At 39.4% G+C, this 21,350-nt stretch overlaps 2 protein-coding genes across 6 annotated transcripts in view; one reads left to right on the forward strand and one right to left on the reverse strand.

The window, feature by feature from the left end:
- Nucleotides 1-4,256: 4,256 nt before the first annotated feature.
- LOC136950529 (general transcription factor II-I repeat domain-containing protein 2-like) lies at nucleotides 4,257-5,701 on the forward strand. Its single transcript, XM_067244928.1, has one exon. The coding sequence runs from the start codon at nucleotides 4,257-4,259 to the stop codon at nucleotides 5,328-5,330; it is 1,074 nt and encodes a 357-aa protein (XP_067101029.1). The 3' UTR covers nucleotides 5,331-5,701.
- Nucleotides 5,702-6,893: 1,192 nt separating this feature from the next.
- Nucleotides 6,894-21,350, reverse strand: part of LOC136947102 (limbin-like) — a 34,305-nt gene continuing 19,848 nt past the window's right edge. For 3 of the 5 annotated variants that reach the window (XM_067240984.1, XM_067240985.1, XM_067240998.1), the window contains 5 exons: nucleotides 16,327-16,556; nucleotides 12,886-12,973; nucleotides 11,622-11,797; nucleotides 9,188-9,286; nucleotides 6,894-8,716 (listed from right to left, as the gene is read on the reverse strand). In XM_067240984.1, coding sequence (XP_067097085.1) covers nucleotides 8,302-8,716; nucleotides 9,188-9,286; nucleotides 11,622-11,797; nucleotides 12,886-12,973; nucleotides 16,327-16,556 — 1,008 coding nt within the window. In that variant the 3' untranslated portion in view covers nucleotides 6,894-8,301. Of the gene's footprint in view, nucleotides 8,717-9,187; nucleotides 9,287-11,621; nucleotides 11,798-11,913; nucleotides 11,992-12,101; nucleotides 12,348-12,416; nucleotides 12,455-12,885; nucleotides 12,974-16,326; nucleotides 16,557-21,350 lie in introns of those variants that run through there. The other 2 variants (XR_010876998.1, XM_067240988.1) reach the window with 2 other exon arrangements.

Genomic DNA, 21,350 nt, shown 5'->3' on the forward strand with positions numbered 1-21,350 from the left:
ATTGTACTAGTTCACATTACATGACTTTGATTTAGATTTCAGCCTAAACAGGCCAAACTGACTCAAATCACCTGTAAATCACTTAATCCATGCTAATGACAAGATTAAGACATTAGATTCCTAGTTTTGAGTCTTTCCTTCTTTTATTGCTTTAAAGTGCTTTTCAGCTACTGAAAAGCGTTTTCTATGAATTTACAATGTTTGGCATTGTACTAGTTCACATTACATGACTTTGACTTCAGCCTAAACAGGCCTTACTGACTCAAATCACCTGTAAATCACTTAATCCATGCTACTGACAAGATTAAGCCATTAGATTCCTAGTTTTGAGTCTTTCCTTCTTTTATTGCTTTAAAGTGCTTTTCAGCTCCTGAATAGCGTTTTCAATGCATTACAATGTTTGGCATTGTACTAGTTCACATTACATGACTTTGACTTAGATTTGAGCCTAAACAGGCCATAGTGACTCAAATCAACTGTAAATCACTTAATCCATGCTACTGACAAGATTAAGCCAGTAGATTCCCAGTTTTGAGTCTTTCTTTCTTTTATTGCTTTAAAGTGCTTTTCAGCTACTGAAAAGCGTTTTCTATGAATTTACAATGTTTGGCATTGTACTAGTTCACATTACATGACTTTGACTTCAGCCTAAAACAGGCCACACTGACTCAAATCACCTTTAATCACTTAATCCATGCTACTGACAAGATTAAGCCATGAGATTCCCAGTTTTGAGACTTTCATTCTTTTATTGCTTTAAAGTGCTTTTCAGCTCCTGAATAGCGTTTTCAATGCATTTACAATGTTTGGCATTGTACTAGTTCACATTACATGACTTTGATTTAGATTTCAGCCTAAACAGGCCAAACTGACTCAAATCACCTGTAAATCACTTAAGCCATGCTACTGACAAGATTAAGCCAGTAGATTCCCAGTTTTGAGTCTTTCCTTCTTTTATTGCTTTTAAGTGCTTTTCAGCTCCTGAATAGCGTTTTCTATGAATTTACAATGTTTGGCATTGTACTAGTTCACATTACATGACTTTGACTTCATTCTAAAACAGGCCACACTGACTCAAATCACCTGTAAATCACTTAATCCATGCTACTGACAAGATTAAGACATTAGATTCCTAGTTTTGAGTCTTTCCTTCTTTTATTGCTTTAAAGTGCTTTTCAGCTACTGAAAAGCGTTTTCTATGAATTTACAATGTTTGGCATTGTACTAGTTCACATTACATGACTTTGACTTCAGCCTAAACAGGCCTTACTGACTCAAATCACCTGTAAATCACTTAATCCATGCTACTGACAAGATTAAGCCATTAGATTCCTAGTTTTGAGTCTTTCCTTCTTTTATTGCTTTAAAGTGGTTTTCAGCTCCTGAATAGCGTTTTCTAAGAATTTACAATGTTTGGCATTGTACTAGTTCACATTACATGACTTTGACTTAGATTTGAGCCTAAACAGGCCATAGTGACTCAAATCAACTGTAAATCACTTAATCCATGCTACTGACAAGATTAAGCCAGTAGATTCCCAGTTTTGAGTCTTTCCTTCTTTTATTGCTTTAAAGTGCTTTTCAGCTACTGAAAAGCGTTTTCTATGAATTTACAATGTTTGGCATTGTACTAGTTCACATTACATGACTTTGACTTAGATTTGAGCCTAAACAGGCCATAGTGACTCAAATCAACTGTAAATCACTTAATCCATGCTACTGACAAGATTAAGCCAGTAGATTCCCAGTTTTGAGTCTTTCCTTCTTTTATTGCTTTAAAGTGCTTTTCAGCTACTGAAAAGCGTTTTCTATGAATTTACAATGTTTGGCATTGTACTAGTTCACATTACATGACTTTGACTTAGATTTGAGCCTAAACAGGCCATAGTGACTCAAATCAACTGTAAATCACTTAAATCCATGCTACTGACAAGAATAAGACATTAGATTACTAGTTTTGAGTCTTTCCTTCTTTTATTGCTTTAAAGTGCTTTTCAGCTACTGAAAAGCGTTTTCTATGAATTTACAATGTTTGGCATTGTACTAGTTCACATTACAAAAAACCCAGTCAATCACCCCTTTAAAACTTTCAGTCGCAGACAGCTGCGTGAAAAACGCCAATCCAAATGTTGTCATATGGCATATTCACAAGAGCAAGATAAGTCTACAAAATAGGTAAGAAAATGGCTAATCTGGATCTCTTATTGAAGTGGGCAGTTGTCAGATACCCAGTAGATAATATGATATAAAATTAGCGGTTGACAACTGACAGTTTGATTAGCTACCCGCCAGGCTAAGTTGACTATCTTTCGACCGTCGTCTTCTAGCTCTAGCCTTCGCAAATTTGACACGGTCTTAAAACTAGCTGGCTAGCTACATATGTCTTTAACGGTGTATTTAAATATGAATATGTAAGTAAGTAAGTAAGACTTTATTTATATAGCACATTTCATACAAGAATTGTAGCTCAAGGTGCTTTACATAAAATCAATAAAAACAATAATACAAGTGATAAACAATTCAAACAAAAATAAAAATCCCAACAAGATCTCTGTTCAAGAGAGAAAACAACTTTAAAAGTAGGAAAACTTTTTGAGATAAAATTTTTAGATAAAATTACTTAAATGCTTCGGTAAAAAGGTAGGTTTTAAGCTGTCTTTTAAAAATGTCTAGAGTGTTTGCTTCCCTAATATTTATGGGTAATTTGTTCCATAGTTTTGGGGCGTAATTGACAAGGGCCGAATCACCAATCTTCTTATGACTGCTTCTGGTGACCTCTAATAGGCCTGCATTTGATGATCGCAGTGTTCTAGCTGGTGTGTAGTTTATAAAGGAGTTAGCAATGTAGCTAGGTCCTTGTCCGTGTAGAGCTTTGTATGCGAGGAAAAGGACCTTAAAGTCAATTCTGAAGGTAACAGGGAGCCAGTGTAAAGTAGCTAGGACAGGACTAATGTGTTCTCTCCTTTTAGTTTTGGTCAATAATCTAGCTGCAGAATTTTGAATGAGCTGTAGTCTTTCAGTGGTTTTCTTGGGAAGACCAGTGAAAAGTGCGTTACAGTAGTCCAGCCGGCTGGATATAAAAGCATGAATTAACTTCTCTAACTACTTATTGGTCTGTAATTTGCAAGTAGACTGTTATCCAATTTGGATTTCTTTAATAGGGGCTTTACAACAGCTGTTTTGAAGGCATCTGGGAAGACGCCAGTTCTAAGGGATGTGTTTATAATCTCTAGCACCGGACCTGAGACACTATCAAACACTCGCTTAAAGAATGTTGTGGGTATAGGATCAATATCTGAGGTTGTGGAGTTAGATTCGCTGACAATTTTGGAAAGTTCACTAAGTGTGATACAGGTAAATGTGCTCATGGTTATGTTGCAGAATCTACTGATGTCAGTTTCGACCCCACTATTAATAATACTCGCTCTGATCAAGGTTATTTTGTTCTTGAAGAACAAAGCAAGCTCTTCACATTTAACTGCTGAGGATGGAGGTGGGGCAGGGACAGTGTTTAGCAGCTGGTCAATGGTGGAGAAAAGAACTCTGGAATTTCTGGCATTTTCTGTAATAATGTTGGAGAAATATTCTCTCGTTGTTCACGTAGGGGGCTGTATCTTGGTATAGAGACAATATGCTCTTGCGTTAGCAAGCTAAACTATAGGTGTTTTCGCTATCTAGCTGTTTGTGCATTCCTTTGCAAATCTAGAGTCTAGCTAACATTGACTCGACGGGCATGGCTGATGTTTGTCTATACCGTAGCGTAGATCCCTGTGCAGTTCGACCCTCAATTACACATTTGCTCGAACCATTTCACCAAGGACGGTTTTGAAAACCTGGGACAATGTAAAGCAGGATTTGCTATAAAGCTGTTTCTGAAAAGGGGTGCGTTCCGACCTTATGTTCATCACAACCGGAAGCTGTAGTATGATTTTGTCGGTAAGTTATTATGCTAACGTATCCTGTACAGTATCTAGCACCTGCCTTTCTCCAGTTCTTTCAAATATATAATCTAGACAGGCGTTAGCAAAAGACTCCCAGCTAACACAGTTACGTTGCCCTCACGTTGCCGCAACGTCATTCGATGACCAAACATACGTTGCCGCAACGTCTTTGGCGACGTTGCGGCAACGTGGGAAGTGAAAGACGCCATAAGGTAACGGCAACGTCACCAAATCACGTTGCCAGTCCGTAACCGCGGCGTCGTGGCAACGTTATTTTCCGACGTTGCCAGTCTGTAACCTAGCATTAGTCGGACAATGTGCAGACACAGGAGCGGACTGGTGGCGAAGATACGGGAAAAGATGCAAGAGGAAAACGCGACAGGTGAGCTGACAGCTTATCATTGTATCATACACCAGGAAGCGTTGTGCGGTAAAGCCTTGAAAATGGAGCATGTAATGAGCATCATCACGCGCACTGTTAACTTTATCAGAGCCAAAGGTTTGAATCACCGCCAGTTCAAGGCATTTCTGACGGAGTTAGAAACGGAGCATGGTGATTTGCCTTATCACACAGAGGTGCGATGGCTAAGCCAGGGAAAGGTGCTTCAAAGATGTTTCGAGCTTCGTGAGGAGATTTGTCTGTTCTTGGACAGCAAAGGGAAAGACACAACACAACTCCGAGACGAAATGTTTCTGTGTGAAATGGCTTTTCTGTGTGACATTACGAGTCATCTGAATGCAATGAACTTGCAGCTGCAGGGTCGGGATCGTGTCATCTCTGATATGTACAGTACAGTGAAGGCATTTAAAACCAAACTGACTCTGTGGGAGACGCAGATGCGGAAAGAAAATTTGAGCCACTTTCCCAGCTGCCAGACCATGAAAGAGAAGCTCTCTACCAGTGCGTTCCCGAGCGCACAGTTGGCTGATAAAATAGGTATGCTTGCCGCAGATTTTCGACACCGATTTGCTGACTTTGAAGCACAAAAAAGCAGGTTGGAACTGCTCGGTAACCCATTTGCTGTTGACGTGGAAAGCTCACCACCAAACCTCCAAATGGAGTTGATTGACCTCCAATGCAATGATGCACTGAGGGCAAAATATGCGGCAGTGGGTGCTGCGGAGTTCGCCCGTTTCCTCCCCGACACAATGCCCCAGCTGCGCATCCAGGCTGCTCAAACGTTGTCTATGTTTGGCAGCACATACCTGTGTGAACAACTGTTTTCTTTGATGAACCTGAACAAAACATCACACAGAAGTCGACTTACTGCTGAACACCTCCACTCAATTCTGAGGATTTCCTCAGCTCAGAGCCTTACCCCGAACATTGATGAACTTGTGGAAAAGATGGGACACCACCAAGTATCACCCTCAACCTCAAACAAGTGAACATTACTGTGCAATCACATATTTAGAGTTTTTACTCAGTTCAAGTTTAAAAGTTAAAGTTTAATATTTGTTTTCACTGCATGTTACTTCTCCTTAAACAAAGTGTTGTTTTTGATTAATAGATTTTTGCACTTTATTTTATTGTATTTCAATCCAATTATATTTTAAAAATATTTCAGTTGAGTGGATGATAGAAAATTGCTATTATTGTTTTTTTCTTTGAAGTAAATTTAGCCCACTTTTGCTAAAATAGAAAATATAGGCTACTGATGGTGCCTTGAATACCGGTTTCTTTCATTTAATGTTCATGTTATGGGGATTTTTATATAAAGGAAATTTGTCTTTTGTGTCTGTTGAAAATTAAAGATTACTGACAGAGCCATAAGAAAATATTGCTTTATTTATCTGATCATATTGGAATATATTTGTTAGGTTTTCAGTAGGTTCAATTAGGTTCACTAGACTATATGCGTCATTTAAAAAAATTTCAATGAACATTCGAACAGTCCGGCCCTCGGCTTGTAGCTAAATGTTTTATTTGGCCCTCCGTCCATTTGACTTTGACACCCCTGCTCTAGAGTGAAAGATCCATATCTTTTTTATTTTTTGCGCTTAACTTTCCCAGACAACATTTGAGATATATCCAGCTCATGTTTAGTTTAGCATGGCGAATACACCAACATTAAAAAACATGTAAAGTTGTGAACGCTTAGTATGATGCTTACCGGCTGCAATTTAGCTGCACATTGTCCAACTAATGCTAGGTTTAATGAATGGTCGTCTAATTAAATATCCGTATACATATTTACATTAAAAAACTATTAAACTTACTACGACTCTTATCCATAAATTTATACTGTTAAGAGTGTGCTAACCGAATAATCTTTAAATGTTGCATTAAAGATACATGCCCATGGATATTTTGAACTACTTACCAAATGACTCGCCATTGAAATCATCAGCATTCTAGTTTTGTGCTTATTCGCTGACGGTCTTTGTGATAGACAGAAGAAAATGTCCAATGATACTAGATACAGAAATGGCTATATTTGATTGTCTTAGATGGTTTTGGGAGCAGTGTTCCCGCCTTCTTCTACGGAGACACAAAACTTTTTTTTACAAGTACACAAATCTTTTTCTTCTACGGAGACACAAATCTTTTTTGCAAGTTACAAATCTTTTTTGCAAGTACACACATCTTGGCTTCTTCTACGGAGACACAACTTTTTTTTGCAAGTACACAAATCATTTTCTACAGAGACACAAATCTTTTTTGCAAGTTACAAATCGTTTTTACAGAGCTCGCTCTCCTGGCACTAATTTCACGCCATAATAAACAGGCTAAATAGCCTAAATTTCAAACATATACGTAATCTAATTTCTGAAAATATGTTTATATATTTAAAACTATTTCTGTAAAGAAACTCACCTTTGAAGTAGCTAATTTCCAGTTGAAATCCAATGCTTACAAGACGGTATTGAACCCCTGCCAAATCTCTTCTGAAACCCCAGTTTCAGCGATGCGTTGAAATGGGCATGCGCAAAATTGTTGCTCAGGGGCAGACTGAGGGGCAGGTTTGCTAAGGAAGAATTGTAATATTCTGTGATGACTTGTCTTTGGAAATGAAACTCTTAAGAGTCGCTTACCTTTTGGTCACATTTAACAATTTTGTATTACAAAAATTATTGGAGCACAAATTTGCATTGTGTGTCATACAGCTTTGGTGTGCTATACAAAGAATGTTTGCTTAATCATGTTACACATCTCACATTGATTGCTTTTGTACATGTTTATAGTAAAGAATGAAAGACTAAATTATATTCCAAATTCAGTCTTTTATTTATTAAAGCTATGTTTCTGCATATGAGAAAATTGATGACCAATGACATGCTGGGGCTGAGCTGCACATGAATCACATGCATTGTCTACATTTATACGTGCTGAGTGCAACATTTAATATTGTGTGTGATTGAAATTCATGTAGACTATGGCTACATTGCAAAAGTGTCAGAACTGAGAGCAGTCCAGTGTGATCTCTCCATCTCTGGATAAACCACTATATTGCACTCGAGATCCGTTGTCCTGCGACCAAAGAGCGACTAACGGCAACTTAACCCATGGTACCAAAATTAATGTATCCAGCCGACCAAGGTACAACGTCACGGCAACGTTGTCCACGGGACCAAAAAATAAGTAACCAGCCGACCAAGGTACGACGTCGCGGCAACGTTGTCCACGGGTCTAAAAATAAGGTAACCAGCCGACCAAGGTACAACGTCGCGGCAACGTTGCCCACGGGTTTAAAAATAACGTAACCAGCTGACCAAGGTACGACATCGTGGCAACGTTGTCCATGGGACCGACTGGCAACATTCCCTTTATAACGTTGCTATGACATTGCCACGACGTTGCCAGAAGGTAACGTCGCGGGTTACCAACTGAGCACTTACTGGCAACGTTGCCGCAACGTCATGTGTTAGCTGGGCCTACGGTATTTAATGCAGGAGTTTTTCTTTTAAAATATTGTCTGCCACACTAATGTGCAATTTCCCTTTCCTATAGCCTACTCTAATTTATCTTGGCTGGTTTAGATGCATTAAGATTTATTCCTTTAGAATATGATAAATGTTTGTTTGTTTCACTGAACGAGATTCAAAGAACCTAGTCAGTAAAATGATCCAAACTTCCCATAACTAACACACACAGAGATTCCTGGCATTATTAGAGATTATACAGAAAAGGGAAACAGCTGCTCTCAAAGAAATCTGTCAACAAATCAGTTTTACACATATCAACTAAAACCATTTGTACAAATTATTTTCGACTTCATAATATTCTTAAGTACAATATCCACTATATAGAATATTTGGGCATTAGTCAAACTTTGTGGAAAATTACTATAAAAGGTGAACCACTGATAGGTTAATACATTTTTGAACAACACATTAGAAACAGCATTATGACATTAAATCAAAGTTGGTCAGTGGGAGCAACAGAACATTTTTTAAGATTGAGAAAGTTCCTCTTCCTGTTGGCGATGGCCATATTGCCTTGCGGCTCTGGTGGGATGCGAAACACAAACACCCTCTCGCCAGTAGTGGGAATGTCCATTAGAGTGTTGGAAGAGCTTGATGTACCAGGTAACTCACATGGGCTAAACAGAGTCTCATCTACTGCTCCTCCAGCTGAAATGACAACAGAGTCTTTGAGCTGCTCTGAGGCAATCATTCCGGTCAGGACTGGTTTATGAGAGGGTTGCTGTGTGTTGGGTACAGCCCCTTTCGCTCTCTTTTCCTGGACGAGTACTGCCATAACATCTTGCAAGGCTTCTCCTTGTGGATTGGGGAACAGCTTCTCCAGCAGGCACTGCCTCTTCTCCTTGAACCTGAGACATTCAAGAGGACAAAGGAGTTGTTGTTTGCGTCAAATTGGTTTCCTCATGCATTTGCAGATAAACTGGCAAGTGAAAATCACACTTATTTTGTAATAAGAACATGGAATTTGTTAGCATGTTAATAGTCCGACATAACAAGACCACATGTGTACAGTAGTCTAATACTCTCCCTTGGCTAATGTAAACTCCTCAAAAAAAGTTTGGAAACGTTATTTCGGTCGATTATTCCTCTCTTTCAATAATACCAATTGGTATTGTATTTTATATTGTTGGAAAGCCTGATTAGTCACCTTTACAACGAGGTACAACTTGTAAGGATCGTGCATTCGTGGAATGAGCAACACAGCTAACCGTGTGGGTAGAGGCCCCCAAAAAATTGCCAAAATCCCCTGCAATATTCTTCTGGGAACTATGCTAATACATGTAACAGTCTCATTCACTAATTAGTTTGCTTACGCTCACCTGATTCTGTCTTTGTCGGCAATAGGGTGTAATGCATTACTGCACACCATACCCTCCCATAGTTGAACTATAATCGATCTGCTTGCTTCCTCTGGCCACCTGGTGGAAGAAATGGATAGATGATCACTGCCTCATTCAGCCAAGCTGCATAAACCGGGCAAGTTAGAAAGATATTCTGTATCATATTCGCTTCCAGTTCCTAATGTCAATATGATGAGGGTGAATACCAAAAACACCTTATTCACCTGGTAAACAATAATAATAAAAACATTTTAAAAGGTTATGCAGCCAACTCAAAATCAAAGGAGAATAAAGGAGCTGATGGAGACCCAACAAAGATGCATATTGTTCCACTTAAGGTTTTTCCTCTTCTCTGGCTAGACAACCATGGTCCCAGGTGACCTCATACATGGAGCATTATTCAAGTACAGGGTCCAAACCCACATCAGCCAGAAGTGGACAGTAAGTGTTCTACAAGGCTTGGCCAATGCATCACCCAGCAGATGTATGATGGATGCACAATGGGCAAAACAATGATTCTTTACTTTTTTCTGTAAAACCTGATGCTTTGGAGTGTCTGCGGCTTTGGCTGTGCAATCAGAACGAGAAGGCATAGGACGTAACATGTCTTAGACTGAGTAAGTTTAAGTTATTTTGTGTCCCAGCAGCTTATGTTTGTGATTTAGGTTAACTCGAACTAGGAGCCGTTAATGCCTGCTATTGTAATATTAATACAATTAGTATTTTTGTTCACAATCAAAAAATATTTTCCAGATGTGGAGAATGTCGGTGAATGTCGGTGAGTCTACCTTGTAGTCGTGGAGACTGGTGTTCTCAAGGATCAAAAAACATTGTGCAATTCTTTTTTTCTTAAGTGCCATTAGTGCATGAATAAATCAATGTGGTTTTGCAATAGCATGACAATGATATATGATCTCAGAGTTTATAGACTTATAGATGTAGCAGTCTCATCCGACCACATCAGTCATCCTTGGTATCTACATAAACCTAAAGTTATAAAACAATCATTCAACTATATTTTGTAACTGTACAAAAGGACGTCCAGAACAAAAATTTGAACATTCTTGTGAACCAGCCTAAAACCAGTTCACACCTACAGTAAGTATGGATGGAAGAGGGGGAGATGGGATGACCCAACTTTCCCCTTTTTACCAATCACCTTCTGACCTCAGACACAGGACTCCTCCTGTACATTGAACTCTAAGATGACAATCCATCTTTGAGTCCACCTATGCCACTATGATGGCACGGTAAGCGCTGTCAGGATTAGCATTACAAAGGATCACACCAAGTCACGCTTCTAACCTGAGTTTCCCAAACAACAGGAAGGATGGATGAGCATCATCAGGACTGTTTACAAAGTAATTCCAAAACACAATTCTCATTGCAAACTCTGACTGAAATAATGCAGACTCCGTCTCACAATCTTTGGAGCAAAATACTTTGGATATTCATCCAAGATCTTCTTCAAATGAGCCCTCACACTCAGAGGGCTCACATTGATCAGCCCTAATCAAACATAACTACAATCTAAAATACTCTTCTTCCCATAGCACTGGCGTGAGCTATCTTTCTGATTTGTAATTGTAAAGGAAATTAAACATTTATTGCACATAATCTGAATTTAGATTCCAATACTAGCCTCAACTCCATTGTCTTGACCCAAGCAATATTTTCTGTCTTTCTCTAAATTAGACCATTTAATTCATTTTTAAATACTTAAATAAATCCTTTGTAAATATGATTTGATGTGTGTGTGTTTATCATTGAAATGATCTGTTCTACACTCATTTCTTTTTTAAATCGATACTATATTCTAACATTCTTAACACCCACACCCCGCTACGATGTCTGCATTACACAAGGTTGTAATGCAGACATAACATCTTGATTGGAGAGTAAATGAACCAATAACCTATTTTTCTAGGTCATTTTGAATCCAAAATGAGTTATCATCACTAGTCCCCCCAAACAATTCTTATACCTGGTCTTCGAAATTATATTCTTTATGGTCTTATTAGACAGTGATAAAGAATAAAGATGATTAAGGTAGTCTCTCTTATTTAGTTTGAAACCAAAATAACCAATCCCACACATATATTAAATCATTATATTTCTTCGGTCAGTCTTATCAAGCTTTAGAAATATGAAACAAACTGGTTTGAATTTAGCAGCATCAATTATTCAACTGCTCTCATTTACAGGCACATTTGGAAATATCTGGTGAGTTGTTCAGAGCACTCAACAGCAATCTAGATCCAAGGCAAAGAAAATTGCCTGTCAAGACAAGTTTAAATAACAACTGTCTCACAAGATACTCAATAACCAGACGTCCAGTAAAAAAGGTATGGCAAACTGTGACCTGACACATTGGAAGCATAGCATTTTTCATCTGTTTTGTAGCAGTTCTTACACTGTGTTTTCTTGCTCCATGTTGGGCGAGACGAGGGCTTGTTTGGGGCAGAGGGCATTTATGATGGAGAGGAGCTCAGACTCTGGCAGAGTGGGGAGGAGGAGGCGCAGGGCTTTCAGGAGAACCTCAATGGACACTTGACTTTGCTTCACCAGCAGCGCTACAAACTCTAGATCCTGGGGAAAAAAATTTGATCCCAGTTTTAAGGGTTGGCCTCTGGGATGCTACTTGATGAATGATTCTCAATTGCAACAGCCTTAAAGGGGTCATTGACTGCAAAACCAAATTTACCTTGTCATAGTTGAATAACGACAGTTCGGTGGGTAAAATGGACATGCAGTGAACCTCAAATCCCATTGACACCTCTTTCCTATAAAAATCTCACAATTAAAAAATGTAGCTGTAAAACGGTTGGTTTCCAAAAAGCCAAAAAAGGTAGAGCCACCGAACTGACGTCAGTTCGGTGGCTCTGGTCTGTACCTTTGTCACACCCCAATCTCAGAGTTCACGTAGATCTCTGACACTAGTTTACCTGCGCGCTGCTCTGTGTACTTCCACGGGAATTACAAAGAAGAAAGTTTGGAAGTTTTTCAAGGATATTGAAAATGGACCACGGTCGTAAATGCAGTGTTCCAGGCTGTACAGGGAATGCTGACACTTTTCATAATCTTCCCAAGGAACCAAACACACGACGGGCATGGCTGATGTTTGTCTATGAGAAGATCCCTGTGAAGTTAGACACTCAATTATTAATTTGCTCAAACCATTTCACCAAAGAGCTGTAACGTTACCCACCTAAGTCGATCCCGTTTGCTTCGACAACAGAAGTCAATCTGTTGAAAACAGTGTTGTGTAGACACTAGATTTATTTGCACGTTTTTATTTCAAATCTCGACCTTCGATGTTTTAGTGAGTGCTGTTGGCCATATTGCGTGTTTGCTCCGCAGCTTCACTCGTTGTAAACCAACCAATCAGCGCACAGCTCATCTAAATATTCATGAGCATACCATAAAAGGAGAAAACAGCTAGTTTCCTTATAGGGCTATTTCACAGGGTTGCATTAGGGCGCATAGAACAGTACCCGGGCCATTTTGAACCAATGTTACATACCCTATTCTGAGACCTTAAGGAACAGTGTGAAATACCCTATAAAATCAGTCAATGACCCCTTTAATGAATACAACAAATGTTTTGCCAATTAGGAAAAATTTCCAAATGTTATAATTTGGGGTAGGGGTTGTATACTGGTTGAGGGTCAGGTCACCTGATCACAGTTAGCATACAGCCACTTTAGCTCCAGCTGTTCCTTTAGATCCTCCATGGCTTGACTCCTGGCACTTGACTCTTGTAACCTGAAAGACAGACATTAAGAAGCCCTAAGTGGTGTAGTAACAATGTACAAACTCCCATTGCCAATAAAACAGCACTGAGTCTTCTCCTTAACCTCTCTAATAATGCCAGGAATCTGTGTGTGTGTGTGTGTGTGTGTCTGTGTATTTTTTAGAATGGGATTTTAGGGCAGCGAGTTTACCACAATTATCTTGAGCATTATCTCCTATCCTTTTTATAAAACAATGGAGCTCAGTGTTTATAAAACAATGGAGCTCAGGTGCCACATTTGACATTGTTTGGATATGCATTTAGAAATGTCCAAAAAATTATTTGGCCCCAGTTTGGCAGAGTATCTTTTTCGACCATATTGAGCTTGCACTATTACACTACCAAAATTGATTAAATGCTTTGTTCCCTCAAAATTCTACACACAATACCCCATAATTATTTTTATATTTTTTTTGCTAATTGAAAACAATCACATGTACATAAGTATTCACAGCCTGTTTCCACTGATCATCCTCGAGATGTTTCTGTAACTTGATTGGAGTCCATCTGTGGTAAATTCAGTTGATTGGACATGATTTGGAAAGGCACACACCTGTCTAAAGATCCCATAGTTGAAAGAGCATGACTAGCTCCAGCTAACTAAGAAAAAGTCAATATTTAGAGTGGATGGTCTATTTCAGTAGATATAGCTGGAAGGTTATTAGTTAGCAGTGCTGACTGCTAGCATAACATTGAACCAGCTGCTTTCAGGCAGGGTAAAAAATAGCTAGCTTGCGAAGCTAGCTATTTTAGCTTCTGTTTGACACAATTCAAACCAAAATATCCCACCCCTTCCCTTCAAAACCACTCCCACAAATCGACAGTAACGCGCATTGAGTGCAGGGGCAGAGTTTGCGCACGTGGGTAGGTAGACGGACAGGTAGCCCGTCTAATCAATAGTCAGGGTACCCCTTAATGATTGGTTGTGTTTATTACAGTATTGCGACGGCCACAGATGTTTTAGATATAACCTTTAGATATATTGGTTGCTATCAAGACGTAAAGTTATTTTCGGCAAATATGACAAAGTGCTACTCAGCAACATTGCCTACCCTGCCTTTAACAGAACGACAAGGCCATAGTCATGGAGTCATTTTGACCAGATTTGAATATCGGGGGGGGGGGGGGGGGGGGGGGGGGACACATGTCCCCCCCGAATATGTATGATAATTACAGCCTATTATGATTAAGTCAGTGTTTTCCTCTAGGATTTTTTTTTTTAGCAGTGGGGGCAGGTCTGTCCGAACCCTATTTCCCCTAAATCAATAAGGTTAGGCTGCTTAAAGACACCTTCCACTCAAAGTATGTTCTAAATGGCATAAATTCTGCCAATTAATAATTGACGTAACAACTTATTGTAAATGGTCAGTAGCCTAGCCGATCGATTAAGGTAGCCTACTCAAAAACATAGCATTCCCCATAAACCCACTATTTATTCATTAAAACTACTTCAGCATAATAATGCACCTAAAATACAAACGTCAGCGAGGGCAGCAATAGCTATTGAACCACAGACGTGCAATTTAGCTAGCAGTGGAAGAATACAAAACAACGAAAATCACCAGTTAACTTAATTTAAATTTGTAAGAACTATAGACTAATACAATAACAGGCTTAAATGAACTGACAACATAAGTTATACGACTTACAGTTCTCAAGGACGCACACACGCAATCCCAACTGCGGTGTGAATCAGAATCAGAATGGGTTTTTATTCGCCATGAAAGTTTGCACAGACAAGGAATTTACTTCGGTAGGAGAGCCTACCTAGGCAGCCAATTTCGGCGCCAACTAGAAGTTACAGCATAACATGAGGAGAGAGGAGGGGAGAAAAAGGCAACACCCAGACAATGCTCCTAGAGGAGTACAGTGTGGGAACAGACAAAAACCTCCAATCGCGCGTGTCCGTGCTATTCTGTGACATGCACTCTTAAGCTTAATTTCTACTTATTTTGTCGACACTTGAAATGGTCGCCAAAAAATAAAAAAAATAAAAAATCGCTCAGGCTGCTGCATTTATACTTCGGCGAACAGTCGCCTGTGCTCAACGTTTGCGTGACACCCGACGTACTGACATAGGCGGACGACGTCAACTGAATTATTTCACCTTTACATTGTTAACGCTTTGTAGGTGATCGATCGGAGAAAATGGCTGAAGCGAATTTTGAGATGGAGATAGTGAGTACATTAGAGGAGGAGGGTTGGGGTGAGGGAGAGAGAGGGTTTGCAAGATTAAGAGAGCATGTCAGTGGAGGAGGAATTGGATTTAGAGGAGGAGGAATTATTAACAGTATTGCTGTTAGCAATAGAGCAGGGGAAAACTCAAAATTCAAACAATGAAGTCAACGACGCGTGCCGTCTATATCTAGCCAATCACACTTGAGCGACACCATGTGATGACATCAGCGCCAGTAGAAATTTCTCCTGGTAGCCGACACTTCCAAGCGACAGTTTAAAGTGTTGATCATGACGTCATTTCTGTCGGCGACCATTTCAAAAGTGTCTGCGACCTTTGGTATAAATTGGGCTTAACAATCACTGCTGATAGACAGCCTTTTTTTTTGTACAGCCCTATTTCTGATACCGTGGCGGCACAAATTTAGCTGTGGCGGGCCGCCATGGCAAAATCAACAGAGGAAAAACTGAAAGTGGATACTTTCAGTAGCCTGTATATCAGTGCATTTTGTTATATAAATTAATGTGTTTACTGATGTCAAAACTACCTGCACAATGCAAATGTGAAAATAATTATTAACACTAAATCAACTACGACATTATAAATCACCAGCTCGTATCACAGACTTGGCACTATTCCTACCACTTAAGCCTCCTTGGTCGGTTTCTTAAGGCATGGATATCTGTATTTGTGTGTTTGACTTGCATCTTAATCACCGACTGCATCATGGGCACTGTGCACTACTCTATTAAAGTACAGAGCAAGGAATCTGAGACCACTGCTCTTTCAAGAATCTTTCCAGATCATACAGGGTCCTAGGTCGCCTCTTCAGCTCAGCCCACGGGTATTCAATGGGGTTTACATCAGGGGACTGAGATGGGCATTGCATAAATTGTTCAAGTCAACTGCCAATGCACTATGCAAAAATGTAATGTTTACCATGTTTTTATATTGTTGTACGCTTTTGAAAGCGTATATTTTAAGTACTTATTTGATTAATCCAAGCACTGATGATGAACTGCTGATCTACAACAGCTTTTAAAAACTTGAATATTATACAACCTCTCAAAATGGTGTTGCTCATTGAAAACCACAGAACTACTAACTTTGCATTTTCACAAAAGATATTAATTGGCAATGAAATGTTACCTCTGAGTCATCAACAAGCTGACTTGTTCACACTTGTAGAGCGCCTCCTGTAGGATGGTGGCCATCCTGCACTGATGCTGCACGTGGAACAGTGTCCTTGCCTGCACATCGTCCTCCTCTCTCTCACTGTCTTTTGGGTCTTGAAATGGCCTGTGGTGGGCATGTCCAGATTCCAGTACTTCAAACTCTGCCCTCTCTTGTTGTAGCTGTTGTTCTGCGTTTTCCAAACCCTGCCGCAAGTCAAAAATATATATCTGTATTTATTAAAATACCTGGTAACACTTTATAATAAGTCAACACTTTTTGGCATTTACAAAGTGTTAACACACCCTAATAAGTATTAGTGTGTCTCATGTATTTAACTTGGTGTACATTAATTAAAGACATGAGTAAATATGTTGTTAGTTATTTACTCATGCTTTCTACCATTAACAGCTTATTTTACTACTGGTTTGCAACTATGTTAACAAGCTGTCTATAAAGTATGGGAATGCAGTTATGATTTTTTTATTATTAATCAAATACATATTTTGTGTTTAAGGATTAACAGTGTTTAATAATAGCTCAGTAATTATGTAATAATGTATTGTTAATGTTTTATTATGTATTGTTAATGTTTTATAAAGGATTAACTATTAGCTTTGTAAATGCCAAAAAGCATTGACTTATTATAAAGTGTTACCAAATACCCATCATGCATGAGTAAATGTACAATACTAAAGTAGAATTATACTAGTGTACAATGTTTGTGTGTGTGTGTACTAGTTGCACAGATGCAACACAACAAACTTACCTTTTACATTAAGTTTAATGTTATTTTTAAGGTCTGTTGGAACTAAACATCATTCACTTTCTTCCTTACCAGTAGGGGTGCACCGATCCGATATTAAAGGGGTGATTGACTGGGTTTTTGGGGTATTTCACACTGTTCCTTAAGGTCTCCGAATAGGGTATGTAACATTGGTTGGGTTGAAAATGGCCCGGGTGCTGTTCTATGCCCCGATAGATCCTCTGAAATTTTCCCGGGAAAAAACACTAGCTTTTCTCCTTTTATAGTATGCTCATTAATATTTAGCTGCAATATTGAGCTGAGCGCTGATTGGTTGGTTTTCAACGAGTGTAGCTGGGGAGCAAAAACGCAACACGGTCAACAGCACTCACTGAAACACCGAAGATGGAGACTTGAAATAAAAACACGCAAATAAATCTATTGTGTCTACACAACACTGCTTTCAACCGATTGACTAGATATCATTTGAAATGATAACGTTAGTTGTTTCCACTTCTGTTGTCGAAGCAAACTGTATTGACTTAGGTGGGTAGAACGTTACAGCTTATAGCAACCAAACTATATCGTGATTCAACTCAGCTTCAGTTAGCTAGCTCTAGACATCTTGCTGAAAAATAACCTGACAAAGATCTGGACAAACATGCATCGTGAATTGTAGATTTACATAACAACACGGGTTATTTATTTGAATGAAACAGTCAGGAACATGAAACAACGTTAGCCCCATTGCCAATAAACTAGGCTAAATCATCACACATTCTACCTATGCTCTTGCGTTAGCAAGCTAAACTAGTTTACATGCCTACGGTCTAGGTGTTTTCGCTATCTAGCTGTTCTTGCATTCCTTGCAAATCAGCGTTAATAAAAAGCAGATGAGCTAGAGTCTAGCTAACATTGACTAGACGGGCATGCTGATGTTTGTCTATAACGTAGCGTAGAAGATCCCTGTGCAGTTCGACCCTCGACACATTTGCGCGAACCATTTCACCAAGGACGGTTTTGAAAACCTGGGACAATGTAAAGCAGGATTTGCTATGAAGCTGTTGCTGAAAAGAGGTGCGTTCCGACCTTACGTTCATCACAACCGCAAGCTGTAGTATGATTTTTGTCGGTAACAGTTATTAGCAATGCTAACGTATCCTGTATCTAGCACCTGCCTTTCTCCAGTTCTTTCAAATAGATAATCTAGACAGGCGTTAGCAATAGGCCAGACTGCTATTTGTTTTCTGGCTATTTTTTCGGAAGCTTCCCTTCTGATGCCGACTACAGCTAGTCTAGGTAGAGTCATTTGCTAAGTAAAGTATGTTAAGGTGTTTAGAAACGTATTTAGCATTCTACCTATGCTAGATACAGGAGACGTTAGCATTGCTAATAACTGTTACCGACAAAATCATACTGTAGCCTACTTACAGCTTGTGGTTGCGATGAGCGTACGGTCGGAACAGCACATCTTTTCAGGTTCAGCTTCTTAGCAAATCCTGCTTGAATTTGTCCAAGGTTGTCAAAACTGTCTTGGGTGAAATGTTCAGAGCAAATGAATAATTGAGTGTCGAACTTTGCCGAGATCTTCTCATAGACAAACAGCAGCCATGCCTGTCGAATGCACACAGCATTTACGACCGTGGTCCATTTTCAATATCCTTGTTATACTTCAAAACGTTATTCTTTGTAATTGCTTAGTAGCCTACACAGAGCAGCGCGCAGCTAAACTAGCATCAGAGATCTACGCTACCTCGGACTGGGCAAGAACACCAGTGAGTGGGCTGGTCTGGATGTAAATTTTGGGGCGTGACAAAGATACAGACCAGAGCCAAAAAAGGCGGCAAAAAGACTGACGTCAGTCCGGTGGCTTTGTTGAAAAGCTAGCGTTTTACAGCAAAAAAAATTCATTTTCAGATTTGCATAGGAAAGAGGTGTCAATGGACTTTGAGGTTCACTGTATGTTCATTTTACATTTTTTTTTTTTGTCATTTAGCAGACGCTCTTATCCAGAGCGACTTACAGTAAGTACAGGGACATTCCCCCGAGGCAAGTAGGGTGAAGTGCCTTGCCCAAGGACACAACGTCAGTTGGCATGACCGGGAATCGAACTGGCAACCTTCGGATTACTAGCCCGATTCCCTCACCGCTCAGCCACCTGACCTCACTACTTTTACCCACCGAACTGTCGTTATTCAACTATGACAAGGTAAAATCGGTTTTGCAATCAATCACCCCTTTAAGATCGGATATGGTCCCCGATATTGACAAAATAGCTGGATTGGAGATCGGAAAAATTAAAAGATCTACGGGCCGATGCATTTATTTATTTATTTTTCGTAGCAGCACATCCTACGTCATTTGTCAGCAGTACGTTTGTCGCATGCTGGAAGAGTTGTATGATGTATCTTCTCCCAGTGTCATTCCCTATTGGAACCATTTTGTTGAGAATATTTGTTGGAAAAAAGTCTGGATGTTGTCCCAAACATACTTACTATTTAACAAAGTTAAAGAAGTTTCCTTTAAGATTATCCATAGATACTATCCTGCAAGTAATTACATGAGGACGTTTAAAAACAGGGTACAATGCAGGAATCCTGAAGTTAATTTCAATACCTTTTTAAGACTTTTTGAAGACCTCAAAATATTTTAAGACCTCATTGCCACTTCAAGTTCTAATTTGCAACAAACCTTTAACTTAATAAACAGTTGCAGTTTGCAAATAAATCTATAGAGCACAACCATACAACAGAACTCAGATATAATAAGCTTGGAAGAAACAAAGCTCGAATAAATAAATTAAAGCAAAGGCAAGGTTTATTAAAATATTTGAATGTTGGAGTTCAGCGAGTGGTGATTCACTGCATTATTGAGACAACAGATTATCCTCCGTGCGCATCGTTGATGTGCCGCCCATAGCCACCCTGATGTCGGCAGACGATGGGGAAGCACATAAAAGTTATGGGAGAAAAAGATACAAATCTACAGGCGAATGCCACAAAATGTGCAAACATTTTTAACATGTTTTTTTTTGGGGGGGGGGGGGGGGGGGGGGGGGGGGCTTTAGCAGCTTCAACTTTAGCATTACCTGTAGAGGAAGAGAGGTGGCTGGCTCAGAGAGGCAGAAACATACAGACAGGGTCAGGGAAGAAGCCGAGGAGGAGGAGAGTGACCATGACAGGGCCATGGGAGCGAGTGAGGAAAAAATGGAAGAAAGAGTAGTTGACGACATGGTAAGGAGTAGGCAAATTAACAGGGACTCTCAGCAAGGGAGGGAGGCTGTGTATATGTGTGTTTTATGAGCGCCCAATATGAATCTTACAATAGTTAAAAATAAACGGTAAACTGTTTTTAAAAGTTGCTAAGCCAATATTAAGCAAAATCGTAATAATAACAATAATGGCAATACAATATCAAATATCAATAATAATAAAAATAATACCATAAAATACCATAAATAAACAAATCATAACTACGAATTAATTAATTATTCAAGTGTAAGATCAACAAATAAGTCTTGAGACCCCTCTTGGAGGATCCAAAATCACATCAATCTATCAATCACATCTATCACATCAACACAGAACACTAGGCAACTCATATCATAGAATGCACGCATATTTTAAGAGGACTGTCTGCAGGGAATGTGTCTGACCAATCACGGTGGGTGTGGGCCACCTGGGCCAAAAATGCCTGGGCTGATTTTTTGTCCCAGTCCAGCCGTGCTTGACAGTGTTGATGCCCATCGAGGCAACGCTAATCTTCTTATTACAATATGTACAGTAAGCCTCACGGTTGTTTTCAGCAACAGGCTTCAGCCATTGTATAAACTCATCCTTCTCCAACCAGGAGTCCGTAAATTTACATTTCCCCATTTCAGAGTCTGTTTCGCAGCGACATGTGGAGGGCGTCATCACCTAACCGTGCATTTTGCAAAAAACGTGACTCCCTGACCGAGCACGTCGTTGTTTATAATATGGGGAGGAAAATAAATATATTTATGCAAACTTTTTGGAGTCAAACTTTTTGAACAAAGCTTGAACAAAATTTTATACCTCATAAAATCGGGATTAAGACTTTTAAATACCTTTTTAAGGGCCTTCATTTTCCCAAAATGGATTGATCAACTTTTCATACTTTTTAAGACCCCTCGGATACCCTGAAAAAGGATATACTTTTTAATTGTACCTTCTGTGACGAGCACCCAGAGACAGTGGTTCATCTGCTTTGGCATTGCACTCAAGCTAAAAACTTT

Source organism: Osmerus mordax, chromosome 1 (genome assembly GCF_038355195.1).
Source record: "Osmerus mordax isolate fOsmMor3 chromosome 1, fOsmMor3.pri, whole genome shotgun sequence".
Lineage (NCBI taxonomy): Eukaryota > Metazoa > Chordata > Actinopteri > Osmeriformes > Osmeridae > Osmerus > Osmerus mordax.